This window comes from Anser cygnoides, chromosome 3 (assembly GCF_040182565.1).
Source record: "Anser cygnoides isolate HZ-2024a breed goose chromosome 3, Taihu_goose_T2T_genome, whole genome shotgun sequence".
NCBI classification, from domain to species: domain Eukaryota; kingdom Metazoa; phylum Chordata; class Aves; order Anseriformes; family Anatidae; genus Anser; species Anser cygnoides.
In genome coordinates this window covers 14250958-14268497 of record NC_089875.1, presented here as the reverse complement: position 1 = coordinate 14268497, position 17540 = coordinate 14250958, and the positions used below count along the sequence as shown (strand labels likewise).

General features: G+C 57.7%; 1 protein-coding gene across 5 annotated transcripts; it reads left to right on the top strand.

The window, feature by feature from the left end:
* The first annotated feature begins 67 nt into the window (after positions 1–67).
* KLHDC3 (kelch domain containing 3) lies at positions 68–17515 on the top strand. Of its 5 annotated transcripts, none has more exons than XM_066993508.1 (12): positions 68–170; positions 4088–4241; positions 4896–5148; positions 7532–7708; positions 9960–10075; positions 11414–11485; positions 11700–11913; positions 12181–12267; positions 13396–13504; positions 16517–16590; positions 16737–16815; positions 16931–17515. In XM_066993508.1, the coding sequence occupies exons 3-12, from the start codon at positions 4995–4997 to the stop codon at positions 16995–16997; spliced, it is 1149 nt and encodes a 382-aa protein (XP_066849609.1). In that variant the 5' UTR covers positions 68–170; positions 4088–4241; positions 4896–4994; the 3' UTR covers positions 16998–17515. The 5 variants fall into 5 exon arrangements, with proteins under 5 accessions (XP_066849609.1, XP_066849610.1, XP_047934935.1 ...); XM_066993509.1 differs by lacking the exon at positions 68–170 and adding an exon at positions 936–1036; XM_048078978.2 differs by lacking the exon at positions 68–170 and adding an exon at positions 1111–2074.
* The last annotated feature ends 25 nt before the right edge of the window (positions 17516–17540 follow it).

Here is a 17540-nt window from a genome sequence, read left to right as displayed (position 1 = left end):
GGCCGCCCCGCCGCGGGGCACTGTGGGTGTTGTAGTCCCGCGGGGCCCTCCGCGTGCCACCCTGCCGGCGGCGGGGGGGGGCGGCCGCGGACTACAAGTCCCAGAGCGCGGCGGGGGGGGGGGGGGGGGGGACCGGAGCGGGGCCGCCTGAGCCGCCTGCCCGCCGCCAGGTACCGGGCTGGGGGTGGCGGCCGAGCGGGGCCGGGGCGGGACGGGCGGGCACGGCTGCACCGGGGGGGGGGGGGGGGGCGAGGGGCGGCTGTGGTGGGGGCGGTGAGGCGTGGGGGGGGGGCAGCAGCCGGCCTCCGGGCCTCCACCGGGCGTTTGGGCCTCCGCCGAGCCCCCAGCGGGCACCTGGGCCTCCGCCGTGCTGGGCTGAGGCGGTGGGAGCGAGGCTGAGGCGCGTGGGGAGCGTGGCGGCGGCACGAGGCCGTGCGGTGGCGAGGGGCCGAGGGGGGCCCTTACAGCCCTCGTACCCGCTCCCCTGGGCTCGGGGCAGCCAGAGGCTGGGGCTGGATCTTGGCAGGAGGGAGGTGGAAGCCTGGGAGGTGAGGAGGGGAGCGGCCGGCTCGAGGATTTGGGCAGGAATCACCTGGCGGAGGTGGCACTGGGAGGAGGTGGCACTGGGAGGAGGTGGCTCTCCTCTCGCAAAGAGCAGCCGCCGTGGTGAATCCCAGCCCGAGCACCCGGTCTGCGCTCCCCGCCGCCCCACATGAAGCCTCTGGAGCTGCCGCTGCTGAGCCCCGTGGCTGCCCTGGCACGGGCGCGCTCCCCGCTGCCGAAATGACATGGCGAGCTGCTGAATGTGCAAGCTTGCAGTTTCGCCCTGCCTTAGCATAAATAGGCAAAGCACGGGATAAATGTCAAGCACGAGTGAAGAAAGCGGGCTGTTCTCGTGCTATCTGTAACAGTAAGTTGGAGGTACTTGAAATAGAACAGTCTATATGGACTGCCGCGAGCTGCCTGGGCTATTTTAAGGGTTACTAAACCTTGTGGCCGTCATCTTTTTGGGAGACGGGATCGAGGCAGCCACACGGTAGGGATTTGCTCTGCGGCACGGCTTTACGGGAACGGCAGGCTGCCCTGCTTGGGGTGGTGCCGTAATTCTGGGGTGACAAAGGCAGAGCCCTGGAAAACACAGGGTTTCTCCTCCTTGCTCTGGGAATCGACTGCAGCAAGGCTAATCCAAGCGGCTTTCAGAAATGGCTCTGGGTTTCTTTGTGTGCAGAGGAACGAGGCAGCCCGGTGATCTCTCTTAGCGCAGAGAAGGGGGTCTGAGGATGTGTATTTTTGTCCTGAGGTTGTGGTTTAGCTACGGTACTCAAAGATGGTTAGCAGCTTTCTATCTGGAGCAAAACGTTTTCATAGTTAATTGCAAGGCTTGAAAATAGCGAGACTAAAGCAAATAAAACATCTGAAAAATCCGAGTCTGAAAACCCAGGGTGTTGGTTTTTTGGTTTTTGTCCCCCTTTGCTCAAATCACCACAACAGTTTTGGAAGGTATACCAGCGGAAAATTATTGAATTGTTCCCTGGTGGTCCTGGACGGCTGTGTGCTGTGCTGGTAGACCCTTGTGAGGCATAAACTGGGCTAGTTGGTTGGTTGGGGCTTGCTGTGCACCTTCAGACAGCAGCACAGCCGGAGATTTGGGAGCGCTCTGTGTAGGAGCTGCCTTCGAAGAACACCGAGCTGCCTTACGTGGGACGACAACCAGGCTGAAACGCCCCGGGTGAGGCGCTGCGCTCCCTCTGCCGGGTGCCAGCGCCGAGGAGGCGCGAGGGAGGTGTCGAAGGACGTCCGCAGCTCTTTCTCAAAGCAGACCCGTGATCGTGATCTGCCACTCGCGGTCGGGTGTCACGCCCGGCCGTGGCGTTGCTGGAGGCGGCCGTCGTCGCGCCGCGTCCTCGGGAGGCACCGCCGGACTCGTGAGGCTGCGCGGCAGGTGGAGGGCTCCAGGCGCTGCTGCAGGACCGTGGCAGGTTGTTCCTGAGACGCTTCTGGTTTTAACCTCCTCGTGCTTAGCGGCACGGGAGCGGCTTGCTGCGCTGCCTGCTTCGTTTCCAGCCCCCGTCAGGTACCTCAGGGGAAGGGCTTTGCGATAGCAGGTGAGGCGTAGCCTGCTTTTTAGAAACGTTCTTGTTCCTGGCAGCCGATGACGGGACCTGCCAGGGTTTCAGCCCAAATTTCTCTGCCTCCCATGCTTGAGCATAACTCTGGAGGGGCTCTGTCAGAGCAGGGGAGCGGGCAGTCCTGAAGGCTGTGTGCTGAGGGTGAAATGCGAAGAGCTGCTGGCTTTTGGGGGGTGCAGCGGGGAGCTGAGGCATCAAGTGGAAGAGCCTGGTGGCTTCAACAGAAGCCCTCCTACAACAGAGCCCCCGTGTGCCCGTCGTGGTGGGCACGCTCGTGCCTTGCCGACACTCTCCTGGCTATGCCTGGGGGTAAGGGGTGGCCGGGGCTCCCTGAGAGAGCGCGTGGTGAGTTAACAGCAGCTTCCTTGGGTTTGCTCAGTCCGGAAGAATCTCTTCTCTCGCCCTACAGGAAACCTGTGCTTATTTCGGTGGCGTTGGTTGGTCTCCCTACGGGTCCAGTGTGGGGTTCCTGCGGGCTCTGGGGCACGGGTTCAGCCGGGTCAGAGCTTCAGGCGGCTTCTGGTGCAAGGGCAGAGGGGCTGCGAAGGCTGTTTTGGGGAGATGCAGCCCCGGGCAGAGCGGGTTACGGTTAGGGGAGAAGGCACCCACACTTAGCTCGCTGTCTGCGAGGATCTGTCGCAGCCCTCTGCCTCCCCCCAGCCCTTGGCATCGCTTCTGTGAGTGCAGAGATTCGGGGCGTGAGGCGGGTTAAGCCTCCTCGTGCCACGAAGGAACGCGCCCATGCAGGGCAAAGGGGATGTTTGTGAAGCCCGGCCGCGGATTTAGGTGCCGTCCTGCCGGCCGCCGCCCCTGGGCGCGTGTCAGCTGCTCTCGGGGATGATCTCTGGAAAAACTTTTCGCCTAAGCCGGGCCTTGAGCAATCGTAATGGTAGGAAGCGGCGCTGCAACGCCTGCCGCAGCGTCAACCTTGCGTCCCACGGTGTAGCCAGGGCTGTGGCGCTCAGCTGAGCAGATTAACTTCTTAGGATGCATCCCCTTCGTTTCCTGTCTTCCTGTGGCTAATCCGAGCGGTGGAACCGCGCGGGCAGGGCGGCCGGCTCCCGGCGGCCACGCGGCAAGCGGCAGGTCTGCTCCCAGAGGACCCGAGAGGTGACAAGGTGACACGTGTCCTCTCCTCCTTCCTGGGCCTTCTGGAGAGCGCTGGCAGTATTGACACGGCCGCTCAAGTCCCCTTGAGCTACTTCAGGAGCCTCCGACGGAGTCACTTAGCCCAGGGGTGGCTTTGAGGAGAACAACCGCTGGTCGGGTTCAGCGGTGACTCCCGGTCGAGGAGAATAAATAAAACAGATAGGGGAAGCCTGCGGGAGAGCCTAAAAGGTGACTTTGGTGGTCTCCATGGAAACTCTCTGTTCTGCAGCTTTGTGGAGGACTCGTACCAGAGCTGCTGGCTGGCTTGAAGGAGGCAAAAAATAGTAATTAAAAGGTGGGCGCTGTAAGGGAGAAGCGGCTCCGCGGGAGGGGCGCCTCGGCTCGTCTGTGCCGCGCAGGACTGCGGGGAGCTCTCTGCTCAGACTTGGCCCCTGTCCCCTCGCCACGACTTTATCTCTGACTCCTTCCCCAGCCCTGAGGAGCTGGAGATAAGGCCGGAGCGTGCTGCTGGGCCGTACGGGCGCCCGGGCGGAGAGCTGCGGCCCTGCTTGTCTGCGGGGCCGGGGGCCGCCTGGCTGCGCTCCACATGGCGCACCAGCTGCTCTTCAGCTCCTTCGGGAGGAGAGCTCTCCGTGTGAAAAGTTAGCGCTTTCCAAAAAAAGGGGCTGAGAAAATGTGTAGGAATTTTAGTCATCGTTCTGAGGCGTCCGCGCACCGCTTCACGTTCGGCAAATGCTAAAATTGGGCGTGGGGGGAGCGCGCTGAGGAGCGAGGAGCGAGCAATTAAAGAGGGAATTTTCTTTGGGCTGCCTGCAACGCTGACTTCTCCTCTAATGGCTGTTTTTCAGCTGGGGGAAAGCTGCTGACGAATTAGACGGACCTCCTTCTTCAGAAGTGCCAGGGCAGGACCGCGCTCCAGATCCTGAGATCCAAAGGGGAACCTCCGCAGAGCTCAGCGACGGTGACTTCTGTGCGAGCTGGTCTCGGCCATCTGTCTGAAGCGTGAGTTCATACACCGCAAGGCGTGCGTGGCTGTGCCTGAATTTACTGTGGGAGAGAAGGGACTTATCCTGATCCTGAGTGGGGAGTCAGATCAGAGAGCCTGAATGCAGATGTAGTGCACCCTCCTATCAGGGACTCTTGCTTTGGGGGGGAAGCTGTTCTTTTGGGGTTTTTTGTTTCTCTGCCTTTTTTCTTTGCCTTTTTTCTTCCTCTGGCATTCTCACAAGCGATCCAAAGAGCGCAGTCTCTTCCCTCTGGCTCTGTTCTTTTCACCTTCACAGTTGGCTCTCCCCGCATGTCTTCATTCATGCGGACAAATTGTTCTGGCATGTACATGATGTGTGCATGGCGAGGGCATGGCCGGGCGCACAGCACTCGGCTGCCTTCGCAAAAACTGCTGGGCTTGGGCAGCCTGTACTGCCGCCCTACGTTGTTTTTTTGGTGTGAGGACATCTCTGCTTGCTCTTCCTCGCCTCGCTCAGGTTACAGCACCCGCTCTGCCTCTCCTTCCCAAGCGGAGAGGGCAAAGCTGTCTTCAGCGGGAGGGCAGATGGGCGAGGACGCAGCAATGTGACCTTCATAGCTGGCCTTCAAGGAAGGCAGGAAAACCCACGAGATGGATCGTGTTATTTTAGCATTGTGTCTTTGTTACAGAGCCAGGTGACGCCTGCGGGGCATGGCGGTGGCCCGGGAAGCATGAGGCCGTGGCGCTGGGGGCCCTGAGGACGGCCTGGCTGGCGGGGACGGGGAGGAATGTTACGGTGGGCCGTGCACCTGGAAGGCGGGCCGCGCAGGGTGAACCACGCGGCCGTGGCCGTCGGCCACAAGGTGTATTCCTTCGGCGGGTACTGCTCCGGAGAAGACTATGAGACTCTGCGGCAGATCGACGTCCACGTTTTTAATGCAGGTAAACGCGTCCCTCTGGCAGGGCAAAGGAGCGGCTTGCTCGGTTACTGGTTTCATTGCCTGCTGCTGCTCGGTGTTACGTGCTCTGTTACGTTTAATTTCCAAATTTCTAATTTCCAAAAAAGCTGTCTGTGTAGATGGGAGCCTCTTCCGTCGTGCAGCTCTGTGTTTTCTGCTTCGGGGGCAGGCCACAGCGGGGCTGTAGTTCAGCAGGCTGCTAGGACAAGAGCTTACCAGAAGTAACCGTATAGCCATATAGTTCTGTCCTTCTTCTCTGTGAACGCTAACTCAGGAAAGCGCAAAGAGGCACCGGTTAGCTGGTGTCCCCCATCCAGCTTCCAGTTTTCAGCCACCCCTGGCATGTACAGGGCAGGGTGGACTCGGCGCACAGGGCTGAGTCTCTGGGTTTAGGCTCCCGAGCCGGTTCCCTGTGGGACAGCTGAGTGCCACCACCAGCGCCGTGGAGTCAGCAGGGGTGTGTGGCTAGGGTGGAGGCATTCCCGTTTTGGCAGCAGCTAGCTGGTAGATATCCAGGCTCGCAGTGTGGCTTAGCAAAGCAACCGGAGCTGGAGTCATTCTTGTAGGGTAGCCAGTATGTGTCAGGAGGCTGAATCGGAGCCACGGCTGTGCTGGGAGAGGCTGCGTTTCTTCATTCGGTGCCCTTTGAACTGAACGGATTACTGAGCTGGTCCATAAAGCGCCTCCCTATAATTAGGCTGAAAAATTGCACTGATGCTTGGATGGGTTCGGCTGAGCAGAGGCATGAGGGGAACCAACGGCTCGTCCTTTGCAGAGGGGACAGCACGCTGAGCTCTCCTAAGGTGCAGGTGATGTGCGGCTCGAACCGCTTTGTCTGCGAGGCACAGCGAGTTCACTGCTCTGAATCTGACCTGGGAGAAGACAGCAGCGCACGGGGTGGTGGATGAAACGTGTGGCTACGTGGGGTCGTTGAGGTGGTCTGCTCACGGTGCAGAGGGCAGCTCAGGACCTCGTGAACGAGGGCATTCCTCTCTATTGGGAGACACTGGCCTCTCGTCGTGCAGTTGGACGCTGTAGCTTGTGAAACGTGCCGGCAGAGCGCTGCTCTTGTGGTGCGTAATTACCGTGCCCAGAGGAATGCTCCTGCCTCGTCCTCCCGTCTGACCACTCCCAGGTGTTAAAGGGTCAAGAAGCTACGGCTGCTGCTTGGGAGGTGCCACTGGCTTCCCAAGCCCTTGCGCTGTCAGGTTTCGGTGCTAAAGCTGAGGTTCTGGGTCCTGAATGATGTCTTGCAGTGATCTGAAGGGGAAGAACGCCAGCGTCCTGCCTAGCTGGACTTCTTAACATTGGCTGTGCCTCCTCAGTGCCCTTCCTGCCTCTGAGGTGGACGCTCACCTTTTAAGAAGCCTGATCCTTTCCCTTTTGCTGCCCTGGTATTTCAGGGGATGGCTCTCTTCCCCTCGCCGCAGTAAGACATCTAGCTGGTCTTTGCTATGTTACCTCCACGTGGCAAACAAAATTGGAGGGAGGGCGTCTGGACGCTGTTATGTAATGGCCATGCAATGCTCGCGGTGCCTCCTGCACTGTCATTAAGCCCTGTAATACACACTGACTGCTCTGACTACCAGGGAACGTGACGTGCAGGCTCCCAGGAAGGAGAACCTGTAATCACAAGGAGCTCCCATTTGTACCCCAAGGTTAGCAGAAGGAACTGGAGAATGGGTGGGGGTAAAAGAGACGCAGCTGTCGGGTCTAAAGTTCTTACTTATTTTTTTTTTTTTTTAAAGACAAACAAACCATTGTTCCTACAAAGCTGCCGTGTCGTTTTATTTAGAATGTGCTCCCACAAGTCCAAATGCTGTCTTCAGGTGTCTTGCCTTGCCTGTTGCTGCAGTGAATTATTCCTGTGCTGCCCGTTTCTTCAGCGTTTTGAGTCTCTTCTTCAAAAATGTCACTAGTCTGAAGTAGTGTCTGCATTCATTATCACCTCCCTCCTTTTCTTTCCCGTTTTGGTAGGGTGTGTGTGGTGGTTTTGTGTGGGGGTGGTGTTTGTACCTTCACTCGTGGTCTAGGATGAAGGAGAGTGGAAATATCTTGAGTGTGGCTGATGCAGAACCAAAGCTATTTCCGTCCAGAGTCCTCCAGTCCTCTGTGCTTCCTGTAGTTCTCTCCTGAACAGGGGCCCCGTGGAAAGCTGTGCTTCCATATTTCTTAGCTACCTACTATTCAGGGTCAGGCACAGCTCTGTCTTGCTTACCAGACTGCTTCTGCGCCGTGTTGTGGCGAGGGGAAGAGAAATATCGGGCTTTCTGCTTTCACAAATGCTCACTTGTCCAGGCTGGGTAGACTGGTGAGCACGCGTAGCGGGCTTAACATCTGACACAGGCTCAAACTTGTGCTTTCAGTGTCTCTGCGCTGGATCAAGCTGCCTCCAGTGTGGACAAACAGCCGAGACCAAGTGAGAGAGGTGCCCTACATGAGGTATGGGCACTCGGCGGTGCTCATAGACGACACCGTCTACATCTGGGGTGGTCGCAACGACACGGAAGGAGCCTGCAACGTGCTCTATGCCTTCGATGTCAGTAAGTTCCAGCTTCTTGCTCTTTCTCGTCACAACTGCTCTCGATGAGACCTTTTCCCTGGCCCTCCACGTTGTTCCCCAGCTTGTTTCCCTGTCCCTTGGTCTCTCCACAAAGTGGTAGTCTTGGCCAGTTGGGCAGATGGGGAACTGGTGCTGCTGGATGGTTCAGCGGGTTTGGAAGGGGAAGGGGGTGCCCAGTGTGTCTGCGTACTTGACTCTCTGTAAAAGCCTTTGAATAGAGATTACTGAACTCTTCTAAAAATCGGATGGTTTTACATTTTTCTATCAGCTTTGCGTGCTCTCTCTGATTGTAACTACAACAGAAGCACCGTCTGTGTGCGGCTGAAGGTTGCAGCGAGAAGGGGATAGAGCTCTCAGGGACTGTGATGTCTCTCCAGGGTGGTCATTCTTTCTAAAAGCGTGAGGCAGAGTGAGGAATACAACGCACAAGTAGCCAAGGACAGGATGGAACAACAAGGGCAGGCATGAGCCAAGTTAGATAAGCCTGAAAGATAAACTCCTTGAGGCTTCCAGTCGGTTTCTTCCTCGTGCTGCTGGAACACCTGGGAAGAACAGGAGCCAGCAGGAAGTGGGTGGACGGGAATGCCAGGAAAAGAGCAGGGTACACCTGGATTCCGGGGGCAAGTCCACGTAAATGCTGACCACTAACTGGCTTGCTGGCCTTGCTGTGAAACTGCTTCCTCTGGTGCTCGGTCATGAATTCCTTTCATTACCAGGAGATGTTCTGAAGCTTGAAGCTGCTCTCTGGGCGCAGGGTTTCTCCCTTCCCCTGACACATGTAGCTGAGAAGCCACCAGCAAATCGCTGTGTACACAGAAGCCTTGCAGTGGGAGCTGCCTGGCGTCCCCGCCAACTCCGGCACTTTAGCATTAAGTGAAAATTAACTGAGAAGGCCAGGCGTAAGGGAGCCCATCGCAGCTGTCTGTACACGCTGTGCCCGTCCCCTGCCAATCCTGGAAAGTGCGGCTGGCAGCCCTCCGGCTGTGGCGTCAGCCCCATTGTATCAGTCACGTCAGGCTGCACAAAGCCCTGGCCCAGTGCAGCTTTGTCCTCTGGGGCTGGAGGCACCGATCCGGTCGCGAGTTGAGGCCCTCTTCCCCTCTCTAATCTGACACGTTACGCTCGGGCAAGCTCTCGCTGCTGCCGTGTGACTGGGCTTGGAAGCAGCCCCGCCAAGGAAGGGAACTCGATAGCTGTCGCGGGTTTCTCACTAGCTGGCTGCCCAGGGATTTTGTTGACCTTGCAAGCCCCTTTGTGTGGTTCCAGCTGGAGCCTAGGTGGACGGCTGTGGCCGCGGGCCAGGCTCCGAGAAGTTATCCTCGCGAAGAATGTTGCTTTGGCTCCAATTTTACCGCTTCCTGAAATAAGCACTGCTGTTGGCAGCTCGGAGCAGTCGGGGAGGGCGGGGGGGGAACGTCTCCTGCTGCCTCGAGGCTTATCTGTGCCTCTCTGTGGGCTCGTGGGACAGGTGCCTGTTTATGCTTGGCAGGGAGCTGCTGGCTTAGTTCCATGCTGCCCTGCATGGAGAACAGCTCCGGCTGGATTTAAAGTCCTCTTCGAATTCAAGCCAATCCCTGGAGCGTGTGGGCTGCCTCTGGCTGGTGTAGACACATGGGGAGCAGTGCTGAAGGACCCATGGAGGGTGGAGGGCAGGGAAGGCTCCCCTTGGAGAGGGGGTGAGAAGATGACAAGTGGAGCGGATAAGATAGGGAGAGCTGCGCTGCGGAGGTGAGGATGTGCACAGTAGCTCTGTTGACACGGTGAGCCTGTGGTTCAGTGGCTTCTGGCTGGGTTTTGGAGCACTGTTTTTCCTCGGTTAGACGGCATCTCCAAGCCGTGAGGTCACTAGGGCCACTTAGCATCGTTGCTTCACTGTAATTGAAACTGTAAATGCAGAGCTGATTAATGACTCACAAGTAGGCTTTGCAAGAGATTCAGTCCAAATAACATTGCTCAAGCAGCGCTGTACTAATCACGCGCAAAACTCGAGCTGTTTGTCAGGCCAGGCAGTGTCAGCAGCCGTGCCCGGGAGCCGAGGACCTCTGTCACCGTGCCCCTCTGGAGGCTCAGGCAGGCAGCCATGCCTGGAGAAGCCTGCGGTCTCCCTAGGGGAGGTGCTGTGTACGAAAGAGAGAAGGATTTCTGCCGCAGAAATGAGGAACGGTTGCAAAAGGCTATCCCATCCCCACGTCTTCTGTGTTTTCTTAGCGTTGTCCCCTGTTTTGTTTCAGACACGCACAAGTGGTTCACGCCAAAGGTGTCTGGAATGGTCCCAGGAGCCAGAGATGGGCACTCGGCTTGTGTCCTGGCAAAGAGCATGTTTATCTTCGGAGGCTACGAACAGCTGGTGAGTAGTCTCTGAAAGAGCTATTTGGCCACCCCTTGGGAAAGAGGGTATTCCTGCCCAGCAGAAGCAGGACACAGGGGCGTTTTGTATTCACAGTTGGTTTCATTTTATAACTCGGCAAAGTCACGGCATTAATTATCCAGGTTAGGCTCATAATGTTTCAGAGAAGACGGTTGGCAAAGTCAGTCTACAAAAACAGTGACTTTTAAATACTGTCTTTTCACAAAACATACCGAGTTAAAATTTCAATATGTTCTGGTGTATTTCTCCAACACTCCGATGGTATTAGATAAATGTATAATATTTATGATAAATACCATATATATTTATTTTAAATTAGCTGAAAAGTGCACCAGAAAAATCACTTTCAAACCTGCAGTGTTGCTGTGAGGCTTTGTCCCAAGCTGGTGCGTGTTCCCTGTGTTCTCTACCTCTTCTCGTACCTCGCTGAGCCCCTCCAGCGAACACTTGCTCGTCCTCTCGTGTAAGAATACCTTGAGACAAAGGTCATCCTGCACTAGCTGCCAGTGTGCTTAGCACCCCTTTAAGCAAATCCTTACGTGCTGATCTTAGGAGGGTAAGTATCACTTCAGACTATCACCAGACTCCAGAAAAGCTGTGCAAAGTCACAGCTCTTTATTTGGAAGAGAGCTGAGACTCTGTTAAGGCAGTCCCTTGGTTTTTTCCTCCCGTTTTCCAAGTACTGTAGCATGCTAAATGCATGGTCTTGGTTGCAGCAGCCGCGTTACAAATGTGACTTGCTTTTAACCAAGGCCAAACAAGCCCGTATCTGTCTCGCAGCTATCTCCCCTGCCTGGAGGAGCAGAAGTCTGTGCTGTTTGTGTGAATGTAGGCTCTCGCAGGCTGCGTGTGGTCTTGGTGGAATCCTCAGACCCCTGAGTGTATTTACTCTTGGATGTTCAGCTTCCTAAAAGTAATCTTAACTCCTGCCTTTCCTTGTGCGTCCGTAGCAGAGCCAGCTTCTCTTTCCTGTTAGAGCCACCACCTTTTATTATGGTGTGAAGTAGAGGCAAGGTGCTGCTGTGCCCGTACCTACTGTGTGTGGGACAGTCATGGTGGTAGGAACTGGGGACCAAATAAACGGGAAGGCTGCAGGGAGAGAAGGGGCAGCTTTAAGAAGAGGTGGGCTTTGCCTCCCTCTTGTTAAGTGGTTATGTATGCTGTTTACCCTGCCGTTTTGGAGCAAGCGCCACATCTCCTAGGAAGCGGTGACTCCAAAGGGATGCTCTGGTCTCTACGACAGCGTCCTTTCACGGAGGGCCGGTGTGACCAGGCTTCTTAGCCCCTTTGTGACTGGGCTGCCCTGCTGTCTTCCAGGCCGACTGCTTTTCAAATGACATCCATAAATTGGACACCACGAACATGATGTGGACCTTAATCTCTGCCAAGGTCAGTCTCTGTTTTTCACTCTGCCTCGGGGACAAAGTCTCGTCTCCGCTATTCCCTGGGGTAGCTGCCTGCACGTGCCTCGCGGCTCCTGTCTGGTGTGGCAGGAGGGGAAGTTCTCCAGGAGAAGGCAGCCGCCCCAACTTCCCTGTCAAGATGTCGTCTCCCTGGGTAATCTGCATTGTTCCTCTTGCTCTGCTTTAACCTGTCCCTGCAGGGTACACCAGCTCGCTGGAGAGACTTCCATTCAGCCACCATCATTGGAACAAAGATGTACGTGTTTGGGGGCAGAGCGGATCGTTTTGGGCCATTTCACTCCAACAACGAGATCTACTGTAACCGCATTAAAGTGTTCGATACAGAAACAAACTCCTGGCTGGACTCCCCTCCAACCCCGGTGCTTCCCGAAGGCCGACGGAGCCATTCGGCATGTGAGTGTGGGTCTGCTGAGAGGGGAGGACAGTGGGGAGGAATTCCTGCCCCCAGCAGAAGGGGTCTCTGGTCCGCCGGGCAGAGATGTGGGATAGCAAGGGCTGCACGGAGCCTGGCTTCTGCGGAAAGCTGCCGCCAGCAGCAAAGCCTTGCGTGCAGCCCTGCACGTGAAGGTGGTATTAATCGGAGCAGACAACTAGCACCGCTTTGCTGTGCTTGATGTTGGGACAGGACGGCATGCTGATGTCTGTGCTTACTCCCCACAGTCAGCTACAATGGGGAGCTGTATGTCTTCGGTGGCTACAACGCACGCCTGAACAGACACTTCCACGATCTCTGGAAATTCAATCCAGGTATTTATGCTTTTAGCTCGTTGCAGTGATGGTGCTCAAGGCCCTCAGGTGTGTGAGTGCTCAGACGAATGTTTGCTCCGGGGTCTGGGAGCGTGTTTGGGGGAAATAGCTCTTCTGACAGTGCTGACAGAAACTTGCCGCTGTGCTTGGCACCCCTGTTCCTCCTCAGACCATCTCCAAATCTCAGTTAGAAAGAGGAAAAGGGAGAATTGCTGAAAGATGTGCCTGCTCAAAAGGGGGCTGGCAAAATTTTGTCTTGTTCTTTAGATATGCAGAACTCTTGGCAGAAAAGGAGGTGTGGGGTTAGAGAGGCTGTAGCTGGGGAAACCACTCACGCTGACCTGCAGCATCACCACGGCACACTCTTGGTACCAGGTCACCTTGGTGGTTCTTCACCTGGTACCCCAAGTATCAGTCAACCGTGAGCTGTTTTGGGGTCTTCCATTTGTTTTCTAATTGTTTTGCACATGAAAGCCTTATATAAAAATGTTACCTGCGAGCAGCCAACTTGCTGTTCCCCCAGCCAATTTAGGAGCTAGTGTGAGAGCCTGTGAAGGTTTTTAGGTGCCATGCATTAGTGAACAATCACCCCCAGCATCCTCGCCGTGGAGAGCGGCAGGGACAAAGGCTGCTGTCTCCTGGTTCGGTTCCTGTGCTCCCGCAGCCAGCTCGGTGAGGATGCTCTGCATTCTCAGTGGCTGCCAAGAGATGGAGCTGGTTCCTGGGTCTCCCTCCAGATCCGGCACGCACCGGGGTCCTTGGGAAGGGAGCCTGGCTGCTCCTGCCGCTCCCTGTGGCATCTGACCCGCTGCTTTTGGCAGCTCAGGGGCTTGGGCTTTGTAAGCGAAAGGCCTGGGCTTGCTGCAGTGGCTGAAGGGCAGAACCTGCAGCTCCCCTTCCAGCAGGCAGAGCTTCAGCAACCCTGTGCCCTAAGCAGCCTGATGGAAGTGCGTCATTCTGACTCCAGCAGAAAGAGGAGGTGGACAGGGAGGGCAGATGTGAGATGTGGTGTCTGTGGGGGCCTCTTTTTTGCTGTGGTCTGTTTAAACCCATAACCTGCTTATACCCGGGTCTCGGCCAGGCTTTTCTGACAAGCTGGTGCACTCTCACCCTCGTCCTTCCCCTTAGTTTCCCTTTCCTGGAGGAAGATCGAGCCCAAGGGGAAAGGCCCATGTCCTCGACGCCGGCAGTGCTGCTGCAGAGTGGGAGACAAGATCATTCTCTTTGGCGGCACCAGGTGAGCTCTGTGGGGTCCATGGGAGGGTTTTCCTTTCTCTTCAGTAGTTTCCCTCCGTGCTCTGCCCCATGCTGTAGTCAGATTCACTTCAGAGCCACGTGGCAGCTTCCCATGCAAGTGTGACAAATTACCTAGACCAGGGCTCCTCTGGAAAAGACAAGGGGGAGACTGAAGATGTCATGTTGGCCTGTAAAGCACCCGGTGACAAGCCCTGTTCGACACCCAAGACCAATAGCCTGGTCTGCTGCGCTGACGCAGACTTCAAACAGATTTATCCTCCGTTACATGCTGTCCTGCTTCTCCCACCACAATTTATTTCTTTCCTTGGCAAGAGGGGTGTCTGCCAGGCTGCAGAGGGATGTCAGCTCAGCTGGGAGCTGTCTGAGGAGCCCTCCACACAAGGCAGCGTTCGCTTCCGTGCCAGTGCTCCTTAGCAAAGTTTCCATTCACAAAGGGGACCTGGTGCTGAGGATTTAGCTGTCAAACACTGGAAGTGATGCTGTCAGGAGGCAGGGCAGCTTGGATGTGGCCGAGAGCCTTAACAGCTGCTAACAGAGAGGAAGTGGCCCATCACCAGGACATGCTCTGTGCTGCCTGGAATGACAGACGGCAGCTCTGGAACATGGGCCTGTTTGCAAGTATCCACCTTGCACGGGCACCTGAAATGCTTTCAGCCCTCCCAGTGCTTTGGAAAGCTTTCTCTGGGACCCTGGCAGTGGCATTTTGGGGATGCTTCTGAAGACAGGTTGGAGGCAGAGGACGAGGCAGAGTAGGTCCAGCTCGGAAGTGAAGGGCCTTCAGCTCCAGGAGAGCTTTTGGGGTGGGAGAAGGTTTAGCAGTAGGATGGATGTGAGGGAGCGTTCAGTGCATGGAGGTACGCAGAGGGGCTGAGTTTATCCAGGCTCCTCAGCAGACACTGGAGCTGCTCGCTGCAGTGGAAGGCTTGCAGGGGCTCGGTGACAGGTCTGGATGCTCGCTGCCGCTGCAGCCTTTGGTCGGCGGCACGGATTTGTGTCAGGGCAGCAGCTGAACTGGTGTTAAACCCAGGCTCTCCTAACAAACGCTGGCAGACCCCAGTGAACGTGACACCAGCTTTTCAGAGCTCAGTCCGCCCCTGCCAGGCAGCACGGCAGAGCTCGTCTTTTCCACGGGGTGACTTCGCTGTTCGACTTGTTCTTCGAGCCGGGCTCGGTCCTGACGCAGGCTGGCTCACCGCGCTGTCCCGGGGCAGGAAGAGCTGCTGGTGGCAGGAATGCGGCCCGCCTGGACCTGGGGAGGGGGACAGGCTGCGGTGGGGGCTGTGCTGGCTTCCTGTAATGGTTATCAGGTGTGTCCTGGAGCCGCCTGGCGAGATAAGAAGTTTTCCAGGAAGTCGTTGTAAACGGAGAACTCCCTGCGGTCTGCCTCCTGACCTGCGCTCCCCTGCCGGGGCAGGGGAGGGGGAGAACACAACGCGGCGCAGGGACGGGGTGCGGGGGATTCGCCTTGCAGGATGAGCCGGCGTGCATGGCTTGCGGGCGGCAGCAGCGCCAGGGCACGGACGGGCAAAACCCCTTTGTGTCCTGCCTCTCCTGGGGGGATTCCTGTGCCCTGCAGCCTGCTCAAGAGGTGCTTCTGCAGGTGCCTCCGCTCCTGCAGCGTCCAAATGCTTCGCTTCTTTTTGCAGTTCTGCCGAGAGCTCAGTCTCTTTGCCCCCGTCTGTGGTCTCTCGCTGATCAGCAGCACTCCCGCTGTTAGCGTCTGGTTTAAGCGACCAGGCACGTCCCACCGACCGCAAGGGACAACGGAGGGGAGATGGAATGCTGTAAACCAGAGGTCAGCTGAACAGCTTCCGATCCAGGCTTGCCTTGGGGATGTGTTTTCCTGACAAGGCTTAGGAAGGCCTGGCTTCCTAAGGGAGGATGAGCAGTTCTGCTGGGCTCTGGCTGTCGCCTCGCAGCCCGCTGTCTGGGAGCTGCAGCTCTCCTGGTCTTGAACTCCAGGCTTTCCCCAGCCGCTTGCGGCTGGGCGATAAAACCGCAGCCACGCTGCCTGCTGGCTTCTCCTTTGGAAGATAAGGGATGCCCCAGGTTTTCCTGTGACGTGGATGTGAGATTAGATCGCGGTGCGGCGAACATACGGGGTGGTATTAAGGGGGCTTTCGCCTGTATCCAGGCAGATGGGACCCGTCAGCAACAGGTCTTCTCTGCCAGCACTGAGCTGTGCCCCGGAGCTTGTGGGGGGAGATGAGGACTGGGCGAGCAGGTGCTGCCTCACCTCCCGGGGCGGTGCGAGGCTTAGCGGCTCGTAGGTGGGCAGCGAGTGGCAGGGGGGTGAGGAGTCACTGCACGAGGCTCCAGCCAAGCAGGGAGGATGTGCTAAACCCCCTTGTGGCAACCCAAAGCGGGACTTAAAACACCTTTCCTTTCTTTCAAGTTCTCCAAGCCACCATCAGCCGTGGGAGCACCTTCCCACAGGCTGGCCCATGTGCTGGGGCACACAGCGACCCGTCCTTCAAGTGGCTTTGGCAGCGAGGGCAAAGCAGTGCTGCCTGCAGCGTGGGGCTCCTGCCCTTTCAGGGCCTCTCTGGTTGCAGGAGGTTTGGATGGCCACTAGCTACGACCGTCACCATCTCTGGAGACAGGGCACAGGTCCTGTAGCCCCGCAGCACAGCTAGAGAGCCTCCCAAAAAGTCCTCTCGGGTCTCCAGCTTGATCTTGCCCACCCCGCCGGGGTGCCAGCACTGCTTTTGGACTTTGCACTGTGCCATTGAGCGGTGTCTGAATCCTCCTAGGTCGGATGGCTGGCCCTTGTGATGTTCTCCTGGTTTGATCTGTATGCGATTAGGTGACGCAGCGTCGCTGTGACCTGGTTTGCCGGGGCTGCTGGGTTGTTGGAAAGCGGTTTGGGAGGTACTGGGAGGAGGAGGATTGTGAAACCAGCCAGGAGCCGGTCAGGGTGCGGGGAGCACAAAGAACAACCACCGCAGGGGCGTTTTGGCACCGACTGACGAGCTGTGCTTGGGTCCCGCAGCCCGTCTCCGGAGGAGGGCATGGGCGACGAATTCGACCTGATGGATCACTCGGACCTCTACATCCTCGACTTCAGTACGTGAGCGCTCCCCGCCCGCACGGCTCGTGCCTCTCGCCACCGGGTGCCTCGCTGCCAAGCACCGCTCGCCGTGGCGTTTTGTGCCCGACGCCCCGGTCCCCGCACGCGAGGAGTGCTGTGGCTAACCGCCCTCTTTCCGCAGGCCCCAGCCTGAAGACGCTGTGTAAGCTGGCGGTGATTCAGTACAGCCTGGACCAGTCCTGCCTTCCCCACGACATCAGGTACCGCACGCCTTGCTGCCAGGCCACCCGTGGGTGCGCTCCCTGCCTCAGGGCGCTCCAGCCCTGGACGCTGCGCTCGTGCTTCCCCTCAGTGTGCCCCGTTGGTGTGTTGCAGATGGGAGCTCTCGGCCATGACGACGAACAGCACCATCAGCCGCCCCATCGTCTCCTCGCAGGGCTGATGCCGGCTCACCCCTCCGTCGCCCTGCTCTCACTCCTCCACACGCCGACCTCTTGCTCCACTGCCTGCATGAATTTTTAGCCCTTTCAAGCAAGGAACGTATGTGAGCTCCGTTTGTCTCGCCCTAGCCAGGCCTCCCTCTGCCCTCATCACGCTCAGGGCAGCGCGGGTGTGTGGGCAGGGCAGGCTGCCGGGGAAGGAATCTGCTCGCCCCAGCTGCGCGACTCTGAGCCCCCGTCCTCGCCTCTGGCTCGCCTGGAGAGCTGCAGCCGCGCTGGCCTGGTCCCCTGCCAGCGAGGGCCCGAATCGACTCCTGCCACCAGCCCCAGGCCATGAACTGTGCCCCTGCTGCCTCACCAGCGCGGGGACCTCCACGCCTGCACCCGTCGGCGCCGCCCTGCCTCCGGCCTGCTGGGTCCCGTGCCTGCCGTGGGGGCCTGGCCCCAGCTGGCTCCTCTGCCTGGCTCCCGTTGTGAAAAAAACAGCGCCCAGGGGCGGTTTTATAAACACTGAGGCAGAGGTGGCCTTCTGCTGCTCTGTGTGT